This window comes from Oncorhynchus tshawytscha, linkage group LG03, assembly GCF_018296145.1.
Source record: "Oncorhynchus tshawytscha isolate Ot180627B linkage group LG03, Otsh_v2.0, whole genome shotgun sequence".
Taxonomy (NCBI): domain Eukaryota; kingdom Metazoa; phylum Chordata; class Actinopteri; order Salmoniformes; family Salmonidae; genus Oncorhynchus; species Oncorhynchus tshawytscha.
In genome coordinates this window covers 20101151-20114396 of record NC_056431.1, presented here as the reverse complement: position 1 = coordinate 20114396, position 13246 = coordinate 20101151, and the positions used below count along the sequence as shown (strand labels likewise).

The 13246-nt window shown below is 43.3% G+C and overlaps 1 protein-coding gene across 2 annotated transcripts in view; it reads left to right on the top strand.

The window, feature by feature from the left end:
* Window positions 1–997: 997 nt before the first annotated feature.
* The window catches only part of LOC112229816 (raftlin), a 66540-nt gene continuing 54291 nt past the window's right edge, over window positions 998–13246 (top strand). For both annotated transcript variants that reach the window (XM_024395895.2, XM_024395885.2), the window contains exons 1-2: window positions 998–1522; window positions 11211–11377. In XM_024395895.2, coding sequence (XP_024251663.1) covers window positions 11233–11377 — 145 coding nt within the window. In that variant the 5' untranslated portion in view covers window positions 998–1522; window positions 11211–11232. The remainder of the gene's footprint in view (window positions 1523–11210; window positions 11378–13246) is intronic.

Here is a 13246-nt window from a genome sequence, read left to right as displayed (position 1 = left end):
TCACTATATTCCTAAAGAATATGATGTACTTTTTACTCCATACATTTTCCCTGGCACCTAAAAGTAATATTTTGAATGCTTAGCAGGACAGGAAAATTGTCAAATTCACACAGTTATTAAGAGAACACACCTGGTCATCTCTACTGCCTATGATCTGGCGGACTCACTGAACACAAACGCTTCCTTTGCAAAGTAAGTGTTGTTGTTGAGTATCTGGCTATTCGTAAATTTAAAAAAAACATTGTACCATCTGGTTTGCTTAATATAAGGAATTTGAAATTATTTATCTTTTTACTTTTGATACTTAAGTATATTTTAGCAATTACATTTGATGTTGATACTTAAGTATAAAAACCAAATACTTTAAAACTTTTACCAAAGTAATATTTTACTGGGTGACTCACTTTTTTCTATTCAATTATCTTGACTTTTACTCAAGTTTGACAATCGGGTACTTTTTCCACCACAGCACCTGCATGAAGAATGACTTTCATGTTACGTTGCAATCACCTTCCCGTGTTGTTTTGCGTTCAATGTTCGGTACTGTGAACATCATGGGTTTCTGTGTCAGTCACCTATCTCCAGAGCGGTGGTCCCTCTCACAGACTGGTGTGAATAATGCATATGCAGCTATAGGGGGCCTCGACAGGGCCGTATTAAATATGTATAGTCACCATAGAAGTGCTGACACAACTTACCCACCAAAACATCCTCACACCCTGTACCCTACCCATAGTCAACCCCAACAAATTCTCAAGGAATATACTAGTATGTATAATATATTATATCTCTCTTTGAAATTACAATTTTTATTATCCATCCTGTCTTTTCTTCCACTTTTACTCCTTGTACACCCGTTCTTGCTTCCTCACCTCTCTTCATTTCGCTCTCTCTCCCTGACATTTCCCACCTCTCCCTCCTCCCCTCTCACCCTCCCTCTTTCCCCCAGCCTCATCCTCAGATGGATTCTTCAGTCAGTCGACTGGAACTGGTGCGGCTCCGGGAGAAGCCTTGAGTGAGTGAAAGAGAGTGAGAGGGAAAGATAGAGGGGCGGAGGGGCTGCGCCGAACAGAGGTTGGGTCAGAGCGCTCCGTCGCTTCAGAGAATCACAAGAGAGAGAGAGGGAGGTTGATATGTGACAGGATGTGGTTTCCCTGAGCTTGCAGAACATAGCCGAGGCATACTTTGAGCATGACTTAAACGCACGCGCTCAAAGTGTTTGCTGCGCACGGTTAGCTAGTGAGCCTCTAGCGGGGATAGAACAAGCTGGCGGAGCTACTGATCCCATCCAGATTTGAGTCTTCTCGCTGTCTTTTTTTCCTCATTTGACCGAAAGCCTCAGTTAGAGCTGTGTCGGCAGGACCTGAGTGAAGAATCGCAGAGGATCTGAGCGTGGACTGTTGCGCTGTGCTGTTCTGCTGTCAGTAGAATGTGTGTGATTGTTGGAGGAGCCGTTCCAGTGGCTTTCTCTTGATCTCAACATTGAACTTTCCAAATCCTGTAGTCAACAGCTTCTGATCAGGTAAATCCCTCGTATTTCTACTTTAACTTACATGTGTTTACCACTAGTCTACATCCTTATTTCTCAAGGCTTGAGAAAATAAATATGTAGCCTATAGGAAAAGACACTGATAAAGACAGACTGTACAACTCCTTGGACAGAAGTCACAGACAACTCAGTGTTCTAGTTGTTTATAGCGTAACAACCGTTCAGAGGCAGATTAATGAGGACGCATGTATCAGTCAAGGGATGCCGCAAGCCACAAGTTTGGCTTGTGTGTAATGCCTTACAAGAAACTCCTGATCACCAATCCACACTCCTCCCATACACACATGTGTACACACACATAAACACCCGCTCATGCTCAGAGCAGTAATCATGCAGATCAATGAGCTGGTTGGTTTGAAGTCACATGTGTGGCACCAGAGGGGTGAGAATGCCAAAAATGTCTACCTGGGTCCAATCACTGAACCCTGATGGTATTTCAAGATGTGCTTCACAAACAGGATTTAACCATAGCCTCTACTGCAGAGAGAGAGAGTGTGTCTGTGTGTTTTTGCCAGTGTGAGAGAAAGTAAGCGGGAGGGACAAAGTAGAGAGTTGAAGGATGTGAGAAGGGATAAGAGGTTGGGAGAAAGGAGAAGAGGGCAAGAGAGAGGAATGCACACAGACAGGGAGAGAGAGAGAGAGAGAAGGAGTGAGTGAGGAAGAGAGAGAGTTCTGTGAGTGCTGTTTAAGTGAACTGTTAATCATTTCCAGCTGGTGTGTTGTGAGTGCTGGGCTGTTAACCCTTTATTGTTGCTGGGTCACGAGCTAGCACACACACACACAGATGGAAATACTTTTCACCAGGAACCCCCAAATTACTGCATCACAGACTAGCCACAACCCAAATATAACTGGCCAACTATAACTAGGAACTCACTATTGTGCGTTTCATAAAGTTGGTAATGTTTACAGATTTTCTGAAAATTGACGTCAGTCGTCCAGCTGCATTAACGTTCACATTTCCATTTGAATCCAGTTCCCATATGTTTGCTACCGGACCAGGGTGTAGAGATTTCTCTGGTACTGAGTTGAATTTGAATTGAATTGGCGAGTCTTGCTTGATTTAAACTTTAATTGATGTTCTACTCTCCACAGCATGTACAGTGCAAACATTCACAGAGGGAAAAGGAAAACATTGACCACTAGTCTACAAGTTTCCTGCATTTTACAGTAAAGTACTTGAACCTAGTTCTATCTTCCAATGAAACATAGTTTAAACAAGAACCAAAACTGAGAATTACTGAAATAATATTTCCATATTGAAAGATTCTACACACACAATCCCACACATACTGTATTTATCCCTATGTCCCTCCCTACAAGTACCTACCCACCGTATTTTAGGCCTTTGGATAAACAGCTTAGCTGACGGGTAATTCTTTGCACTTCTCCTGACAGCGATGACAGTCTAAGTGGATTATACTCTTGCATAAGCATCACATCTATATCCTTTGAAATGCTTGGGTACATGATCTGTGGCAAAGATTGTTCCTTTTTCTTTCTTTAGGGATGGGCTTTTGAAGAGACCAATTTATTCAAGCCTTTGGCATAGCCTTAAATGACTAAGAATGGATATTAAGAGAAGTCCCTTTGCTGGAAGGAAAACATGGTGGTATCTAATATTCACTTGTTTTGTAGAGGCTATCCGAGGAAGAAAACTCCCCCTTTGATACTGTATTTGTCAAAGGGAAATTGACTGGGTGGTCAAGAATTGCATCGGTATTGATCAAGTAATGTTCAAGGACTTGTCGATACTCTATCTGAAAAGCAAAACTTGGCTTCAGTTGGCTGTAATAAAAAATGGCCTGCCTCCAGCAAGTTTGCATGAAAACCAATGAAACGTTCCTTGAAATCTTTATCCCTATGTTTTGGAAAACATAATATGACAAAGTAATTCATGTTTCTATTATCAACTGGCTTTTTCTCTTTCACATGATTATTTTCCTTCTTGCTGTGTGCCATTCACTTTGGCCATGATCTGACTCATCCATTTGCTATGTTTATCCCATGATAGACTTAGAAATGTGTTGAGTTCAGAGTATTGTATAAAGCCCAGTGTGAATAGATCAGATTATACATAGTTTATCAAGATAATGACTGTCAAACAAAGCAAATGCAAAATACAGAACTGAAAGTCAGAGACTGGGAGGAAATTATAGAGAAGATCTTACAGGCTGTGAGAGAAAGAGAAGGGAGAAGGCAGAGACGAGAGCTTAGCCCTTGGAGAGAGGAAAATAGAGATATTGGTGTCTATTATTCTCCTGAGAGGGGAAGTAGTTCTAAAGGGGCTGGTTCCCATGGCAATAGCTCCCTACAGTACATGTGTGTCTGAGTGCAGCACATGTAGCCGGCTGTGCCCAGGCTTTGAGACGATTGAGGGATGGCTTAGAGAGAACCAACCACCCGGCCAACCAAGACACTCAGCCTTGAAGCACTGGAGAGGCTCAAGCAGACACTTGTTTACTACGCTCTGTTTTTACCAGCACTTATCTCCCCTCATCTTTCAGCAAGGCTCTTTCTTTATGTGTGTCATTATGTATTGTCCTTGGAGATTTCAATTGAATATAATAAACTGTCTAGCTGTGGGTTTTCAAAAAACCTATTCCAGTTTTCAGAGAAGGCCCAGTGTTTGGGAATGCGTTATGGTCATTGTTTTCATCTTAACTACAGGGCTTTCAAGCTATGTAATATTAACACTGGTCTAATTGTTTTTGTTGTTGTAGTATGGTCACCAACACCACCTAAATCCCAGCCCAACTCTGTTTTTCCTCTGTTGGGCCCCTTGCTCCTATCCTCCTTGTCACTGTCCTGCCCAGGTGAGGAGCCAAGGAAGGAAGGGAGGGAGGAAGTCTAAACAGGGAATGGCCCTTCTCCGGGCCCCTGAGAGCACTCTTCCTCCTGAGTGGACAACACAACAGCTGCCAGGAAACTGCGCCTTGTGCACAACTGCTTTATTTGTCACATTGAAGAACCGGGGTAATCGGATTTAATGTGATCGACACAGGCAGAAGTCAGGGGCAGAGACTGGGGCAATGTACGTGTTTTAAAGAGCGACTGCCCCTGAGAAGCAACTTGAAAACAGCCTATGTGGCTTCGATGGGAGTCAAACATTTATTCGATTGTGAAAATTGACTACAAAGTGTAAATAGGATAATTTTGGTCGTAAAGTCAGTCTCGTCCAAAACAGAGATTTGTCAGATGATAGGGAAAAAATTGGTACGTCACGGAATGAAGGGTACTGTCAATTTCATTTGGGTTGGATTTATTTCAATCCTGCTCACAGCTGGCAGCACCCAAGTAATCATCATTTCGGGGCACAGCTGCATGTGATCTGATCGTAATGCCCATGGTCAATTTGGTTTGACGTTCGATATCCCTATGGGGCCAGTTAGGGACCAATAGTAAATTACCCAATTTACTGTACACCGGACAATATTTTTAAATGTCAATAGCACCAGATTTTAAAATTACCAACTATACATTTTAGAAATACAGAAATTGAAAGCATTTAATGAGAACTAAAATATGTGCAACATTAAAATATTGTTCCATTTGCATTGCGTAAGTTATTGACAGTCCCTAACTAGTCCCAGAGCTAGGATGTCCAATGTCAACTTTGCCACAGTTGCACACCAGACGGCTGAAGCTAATTGGCGAAAGAAGTTAGATAGCGCTAGCCTAGGTGACTTCAAGACACAAGACTAGACAAGACTGATTAGACTAGTTCAAGTTATTTAGAAGGATGAGTGACTGTAACTGTGTAGTGTTTTAGGAGAGTGAATGCACATAAGCTTGCCACATGCGAACAAACACAGAAGAGACACCCCCCCCCCAAGACAAATCTTGTTTGCCTTCACTGCATTTCTTAACGACCAAGCTGAAAAACAAGGCCAAATCAGGAAGTTCAGCCCCCCTTTAAGTTTGGAGATGGCTAACTCTTCCTCTAATCCAGTGGTCACCAACCTTTTCTGAGTCGACCGTGATGGTTTGAGGGCCAGATTGGGAATTTAGCCAGGACACCGGGGTTAACACCCCTACTCTTACGATAAGTGCCATGGGATCTTTAATGACCTCAGAGAGTCAGGACACCCGTTTAACGTCCCATCCGAAAGACGGATATTACTGGACTCGTGGTCAGTCTGAGAAGGAAGGAGCAGCGGAGAGGCTGCCTCTCACCCGACTCATCGACCTCTGCTCTCCATTCCTCCACTGAGAAAAGGAGACAGTCTTCCAGCTGATGGCGAAACTCAAGTCACACGGCATTATTTTAGCCTCATGCACCAATTCATGTTATTCCTATGACCAGAGAAAGTGAAATATTCCTCCGGCTTAAAAACGACAAGCCGCTAATAATAACAACACAAGCTGATTGGAACCCTTTTCTAACATTATACTCATTCATTGCAGCTGCAGTTGGTTGTAGCATGAGTGGAAGTAGGGAGAACGCGCATTTGACAAAAGTGTTGAACAAAGTTTTGACATTGCTGAATAAACATGAACTTACTTATAAAACAGCAGCTCTTGGCTGTATTTGTTGGTTTTGAACTCTCAGAGTACCAACTTTGCTGTTTGTTCGAGGCTTCTTTTTACAGTCTATGGCTCGAGGAAACTGTGCAAACACCAATCAGCGATAGGTGCACTTGATTTCTACCTTCAGACTTCCCGGCACTAGGGCTGCTGAATCATTGTGCGCCTACCAGCAACGGCGCAAAACGCATGTAGAAAATAGGAACACAAGGCTTTGGGTTGGGTTTTTTACAGAAATGTTTGGTGATCAACTTAGAATCCAAACAACCGGTTGGTGACCACTGCTTGAATCCTTTCTTGTCCATAGAGATATTTTCATAACAAGTTGAGCTTTGTATCTTTATTTATTTTACCAGGCAAGTCAGTTAAGAACAAATTCTTATTTTCAATGACAGCCTGGGAGCAGTGGGTTAACTTCCTGTTCAGGGGCAGAACAACAGACTTGTACCTTGTCAGCTCGGGGGTTTGAACTCGCAACCTTCTGGTTACTAGTCCAACGCTCTAACCACTAGGCTACCCTGCCACCCTGGCAAGAAAATTAATTATTGTATTATTAGATAGCATTATGGAAAGACAATGAATCATCACTCTTGTTATTTTGTTGCCCATATTTGGCAATATCCAACCAAATACTTTTTTACAGAATCATCGTACATTATTAGCTCATGTAAGATGTTTACTCCCATGCAGATAGAACATAAATCCTGTGCTAAGCAACTGTGGAGAAGTTGGTGGTTTTGAAGGATGTTTAACTATTGAATTTGATATTTATTAAGGATCCACATTAGCTGCTGTCTTGGCACCAGCTGCTCTTCCTGGGGTCCAGCACCATTAAGACAGTTAACATTTTTAATTTCATAACACTTTACCCAATATATTTAGTGTGTTCCCCTCAGGCTAGTACTCCACTATCACATATTTACAATACAACATCCATGTGTATGTGAAAAGTATCTTGTGAGGCTAGAGTTGGGTAGAAGGTACAAAATTGGTCAGTTTTGGAACCAAACAGGTTCATGGCTAACAAACGTGACCTTCTACACTGGACAAAAATATAAATGCAACATGTAAAGTGTTGGTCCCATGTTTCATGAGCTGAAATATCCTAGAAATGTTCCATACGCAAAAAAATATTATTTCCCTGTTAGTGAGTGTTTATCCTTTGCTAAGATAATCCATCCACATGACAGGTGTGGCATATCAAGAAGCTGATCAAAAAGCATGATCATAAAGCATGATCATTACACAGGTGCACCTTGTGCTGGGGACAATAAAAGGCCACTGTAAAATGTGCAGTTTTGTCACACAACACAATGCCACAGATGTCTCAAGTTTTGAGGGAGTGTGCAATTGGCTTGCTGACTGCAGGAATGTCCACCAGAGCTGTTGCCAGATAATTGAATGTTCATTTCTCTTCCATAAGCTGCCTCAATGTTGTTTTATAGAATTTGGCAGTACGTCCAACCGGCCTCACAACCGCAGACCACGTGTAACCACGCCAGCCCAGGACCTCCACATCCGGCTTCTTCATATCAAATTGTATTTGTCACATGCCCCGAAGGTGTAGATCAGGGGTGGGAAACTCCAGTCCTCGGGGGCCTCACACTTTTTCTCCATGCCAAGCAAACACACCTGATTAATCAAATTGCATTCTAAACTGAAGATCATGATTAGGTTATTACTGGAGTCAGGTGTGTTAGGTGGGCCTGGGGCAAAACTGTGACATAAATCAGGCCCTCGAGGACTGGACCCTGGTGTAGACCTTACTGTGCAATGTTTACTTACAAGCCCTTAATTAACCAACAATGCATGGTATGAGACAAGCCACCCAGACAACTGATGAAACTGTTGTTTTGCATAACCAAATAATTTCTGCTCAAACTGTCAGAAACCGTCTCAGGGAAGCTCAACTGCGTGCACGTCTTCCTCACCATGGTCTTGACCTAACTACAGTGGGCAACTCCTCACCATCGATAGCCACTGGCATGCTGGACAAGTGTGCTCTTTGCGGATGAATCCCGGTTTCAACTGTACCGGGCAGTTGGCAGACAGCAGCGTGTATGTCGTGGTGTGAGCCAGCGATGTTTGCTGATGTCAACATTGTGATCAGAGTGTCCAATGATGGAGGTGGGGTTATGGTATGGGCAGGCAGGCATAAGCTACGGACAATGAACCCAATTGCATTTTATCGATGGCAATTTGACTGCACAGAGGTAATGTGACAAGATCCCGAGGCCCATTGTTGTGCCATATATCTGCCGACCTTTCATGGCCTGCATACTCACCAGACATGTCACCCATTGAGCATGTTTGGGATGCTCTGGATTCACGTTTACCACAGCGTGTTCCAGTTCCAGACCACAATCAACAGCCTGATCAACTCTATGCCAAGGAGAAGAGCTGTATGAAATAATAATATAATGACTGGTTTTCTGATTTTCTGATCCACGCCAATCTTTTTTATTAAGGTATCTGTGACCAACAGATGCATATGTATTCCCAGTCATGTGAAAGCCATAGCTTAGGGCCTAATTCATTTATTTCGTTGACTGATGTCCTTACATGAACTGTAAAATCATTGAAATTGTTGCAGGTTGCGTTTATGTTTTGTTCAGTATATATCTGTCCTATAGAAGTACAACCGATCGTTACTAATTCAGCAAAGAATCAATGCCTTTCTGTTTTTCTGACAATACCGAGCCTTTGTTTAGACTGTTGGTGTAACCCAAACTCCCTCGCTGTCAGTCTAAAAAGCAGAGGAGATTAACCAAAGCGGCCCGTGGAGGCAGAGCTCAGACAGCCTGCTCAGAACATGCACCTCGACTCTTGAGGAGAAGTTTGAGAGGGAAAACAGTCACTCTGAAAATCATAAACATCTCACACTTCCGCTGTCAACTCTAAAAATACCCGGGCCTCGCCTCGCTCCCCCCCGTCGGTCTCCAGGAGCTATACAAATAAGAGCCCCTCTGTTTTTCTAAAATGTTCAGCCCATTGTTTTTCTCTTTTTTAGTTCAGACTTCTGCCTCTCCTGTACACGACATCACAGAGCCTCTCTCCTGTACACGACATCACGGAGCCTCTCTCCTGTACACGACATCACGGAGCCTCTCTCCTGTACACGACATCACGGAGCCTCTCTCCTGTACACGACATCACGGAGCCTCTCTCCTGTACACGACATCACGGAGCCTCTCTCCTGTACACGACATCACGGAGCCTCTCTCCTGTACACGACATCACGGAGCCTCTCTCCTGTACACGACATCACGGAGCCTCTCTCCTGAGTCACTGGAACTTAAACAGAGCAGAGCACATCTGAGGTGAAAGAGAGAATATTAAAAACTATGGATATTTTACTGTAGTATTTGCCTATTTTCTTTGATGACAGAAAAATGTTGATGTCATTGAGCCGAGTTGCTTTAGAGTTCAGTCCTGGGGGGCTGTTTTGGAGAAATTTAACACTTTTTGGGAAATGGAAGATCTGTTTTTTTTGTTTATTTTGGCTTTGAAATGTGTGCTCTTGATTTGAGAACTGAGGCCTGAGCCCCAGTTTAAAGACACATTGGAGAAATTACACAATTCCCAGAGATGACTCACCGAGCTCTATTTTCAACATTTAAAACCAATTTTAAAACCTCTTTGAAACATATTTACAAAAGTACAAAACATCAGATCCTGCAAGCAATTCCTTGTATTCACTGGCGTGCTACACGCCCTGCAGCCCCCGCAAGGAAGGTCATACGCCATGAATTTCTTTTTTAGAATGACAGGAAATAAGCTGGAAAACTGCTAAATTCTCTGACTCATGGCAAAATGTGTAGAATAGCAGGACATTTGCCTTGAAAATGCTAAATTCTCTCAGCCTCATTGCAAAATCTGTAGAAAAGTATGAGATGGTCTATAAAACTGCAGTATGCCGCTGCTTGTATGGACTTGAAAGCCATTGCTTGTGTTGTTATAAATTATACATTTTATGCACACTCATGAAATTGATCAAAAAGAGACATACAAACACGGATATCTATGTAGGTGTTGTCATGAGAGCCACTGTCTTCCACAACACTTTTGAATCTCTGCCATCTCCCCCTTCTTGTCACTTCTATTCAACAGGGTCTAATTACAGTGGCCTCTCTCTCCAGACTCTACTTGCCATGCATTACCTAACTCGTCTCTCTAACGAACAATCTCCAACCAGCCACCCATTTCCTCTTTTTCCCTTGATTGATTCTCACCTTTTCATTCTTCCTGCTCACCTCATTAACAGAGCACCGGTTCGCCCCCATCTCCCCCATCCTCCTATCTCCGCCACGGCCTCTTGGATTAGTACGCTGGCGGAGCCCGGAACGGCGTATAATTAGAGGGGAACATAATAAAGTGCGTTCCTCATCAGCTGGGGGGCCGGTGCCCCCTGGACCACCATCCCACCCTCCCGGGTTTAATCAGCAGAGTACAATGGGATATTACCTGTGCCAGCCTGAGCCAATGGAGATGCAGCACCGCCGTCACAAGCCATTTCGGTGACGCCCGGTGCACAGGCTCTTTAGAGGCCCTTTTCCATAGTCTTTCATGGTTGTCTCTGTTAATTTGTCCCCCAGGGAAAGAGGGCTCCGGAGCCCATGAGAAATCAAGCTCATTTATGCCCTTATTTATTTATTTATTTGGAGCCACTTATACAGCATGTTTTTCTTTATTGGTTTTCCCTCTGAGACTCCCTTGGGGCCCCGTACGTGAGGGGGGGGTGTGTGTGTGTGTGTGTGATATCAAGAGATTAATCCATTTCTCCCTAAATTGGACATGTTTTATGCTTTGGGGACTGGTGTCCGGTTTCACACGCACATGGGTGTCAGGTAGCCTAGCAGTTGGAGCATTGGGCTAGTAACCAAAAGGTTGCTAGTTTAAATCTGAGCCAACAAGGTGATGGCAGACCCTGGCCATGACCCCACTCTTTGAGGGTGTCTCAGGGGGAATTAGGATATGCAAAAAAACACATTTCCAATTCACACGTGTATTAATTAACACTTGTACATGTGTGAAATAGGACAAATTTAAGAACCCTCATTATTATTATTATTGTTATTATTATACACACACATTCTTACAGAACCTCATTCGGCCCCATCTATTCCCTATGTAGGGTCCACACACACTCTGGGGAGATGGGCTGTGGACTGAGGAAGCTGAAGCCATCAGAGGAGAGCAGTCCAGGGAAGATCTACTCCACCCTGAAGAGACCACAGGTGGAGACCAAGGTGGGCGTGGCCTACACATACCAATACGTCGACTTCCTCGTAGGGAAATACGGTAAGACATGCAACGTTTCAGAGAGAATTCAGTGGTTATTTCTAAGCCGTTTGAAAAATGTATTAGTCGCTGTTACAGTAAGAATACTAAATTATAATGTTCTCCAACTCTCTTTTTACACACCGAAGATATCCTTAACCATCATATTATTAGGGGTGGCAGGTAACCTAGTGGTTAGAGCATTGGGCCAGTAACCGAAAGGTTGCTAGATCGAATCCCCGAGCTGACAAGGTAAAAATCTGTCGTTTTGCCCCTGAACAAGGCAGTTAACCCACTATTCCTAGGCTGTCATTATAAATAATAAATTAACTGACTTGCCTACTTAAATAAAGGTTAAATAAAAAATATATATTGTTCAAGTTCAGTACCAGACATAAAACTGACAAACACAACAGGTTCTCCAACCACAGAACACGTTCTCCACCTCTCACATCGTTAGATGGAAATACATTCCTCCACCATAATAGACTCCATCTCCCTCTCCCACCTCCTCAACACACCCGCAGCCCACAGAGGCCTTTCTTGTTGCAATTTGAGGTGTTTATGAGATGCAAGGTGGGTGTTGCTTCCTGAGACCTGCTCTGCTCAGGGGCGGGGCCCATGGAAGCTGGGGATAAATATAGCCATCACTTTATTTCCTGTCAAGAGAAGTTACAATTCAAACAGTGTGAATGATGGTGGGCTGGTGGGAGATGCAGTCCTCTGGAGCCAGGAGAAGCTGGGAGATGTAGTGTGCTGTGCGTCGGCTGTGACAGTTTATTAGACTCCATTAGCGAGTCACTTTGACGGGGAGAGAATGGGTACTAAGATACACCATCTGGGTGTCTGGGGCTGTATGTGTGCGTCTCTCTCGCTTTCTGTCTCTCCCGCGCTCTCGCTCTCTCCCACTGTTGTCTGTCTGTCTGTCTCGCTCGCTCTTTCTCAGTTCTCTGCCTCGCTCTTTTTTTTTAAAAGCTGTGCCTGTTTATGTCTCCTAGGACTATATTGAGTCTGTGTAGTGTTTGGGACCGTCTGAAAATCCTTACATTATCTAAACAGTTTTCCAGGGTAACTGTTGGGGGATAACTTACTGTATGTAATTCTATTGTACCAGGCATTTGACTAGGCTACAGGTAGTTCCACAGTTCCACAGTGCCACTGTTCGTGCTGTTTCCTAGAAAATACACAACATTTAATATGATCACAGAAGTGCACTATACATACTCAAGGCTGTATATACTAACTAGCCTGTTTATTCCAATTTGTAATGTAAATGTGGCCTCTTTGTATCATACTTTCTTGTTCTAAAAAGTGTTTTGGTTTCAGCAACAGGCTCTAACAAAACTCTTTCAACTAATCAAATTGTTCAGATAACTATGAGAATTGAGGACAAAATTAGGACATTAGGAAGATTACAAATGTTCGTGTTTATTTGTTTCCAATCATGTCCATAGCTCAATGTATCTCTAAAACAGGCACCATATAGCACTGCTAGTCACTTTTAGGGGGTTTTCACATCTGAAATTTGGTACCCTGGTTCGGTGTTCTGGAGCATTTTGTGAGAATTCTACAGAATACTTTTTGCTTTCACAAGACCTGAAAATAACTGTTTCAAGGTGCGATTAGCATTTTACATGACGTTAGCGAGCTAGCTTGTTTACAACGGGCAAAAAAGTTCCACACAACTCACGCTGCCGTGTCACAATATCTGGTACTCTGGTTCTGGGTCATGGTCCCGCTACTCACACAGGTCCAGGATCTTTTGGGTTTCACACATGCTTTATAGCGCGGATCAGGGTACCACATGCTCCAGAATCAGGATAATTAGGGGATATGTGAAAGAGCCCCTTAGATAAATGACCAAATGATAGGGGGCCATGTTGAACCACA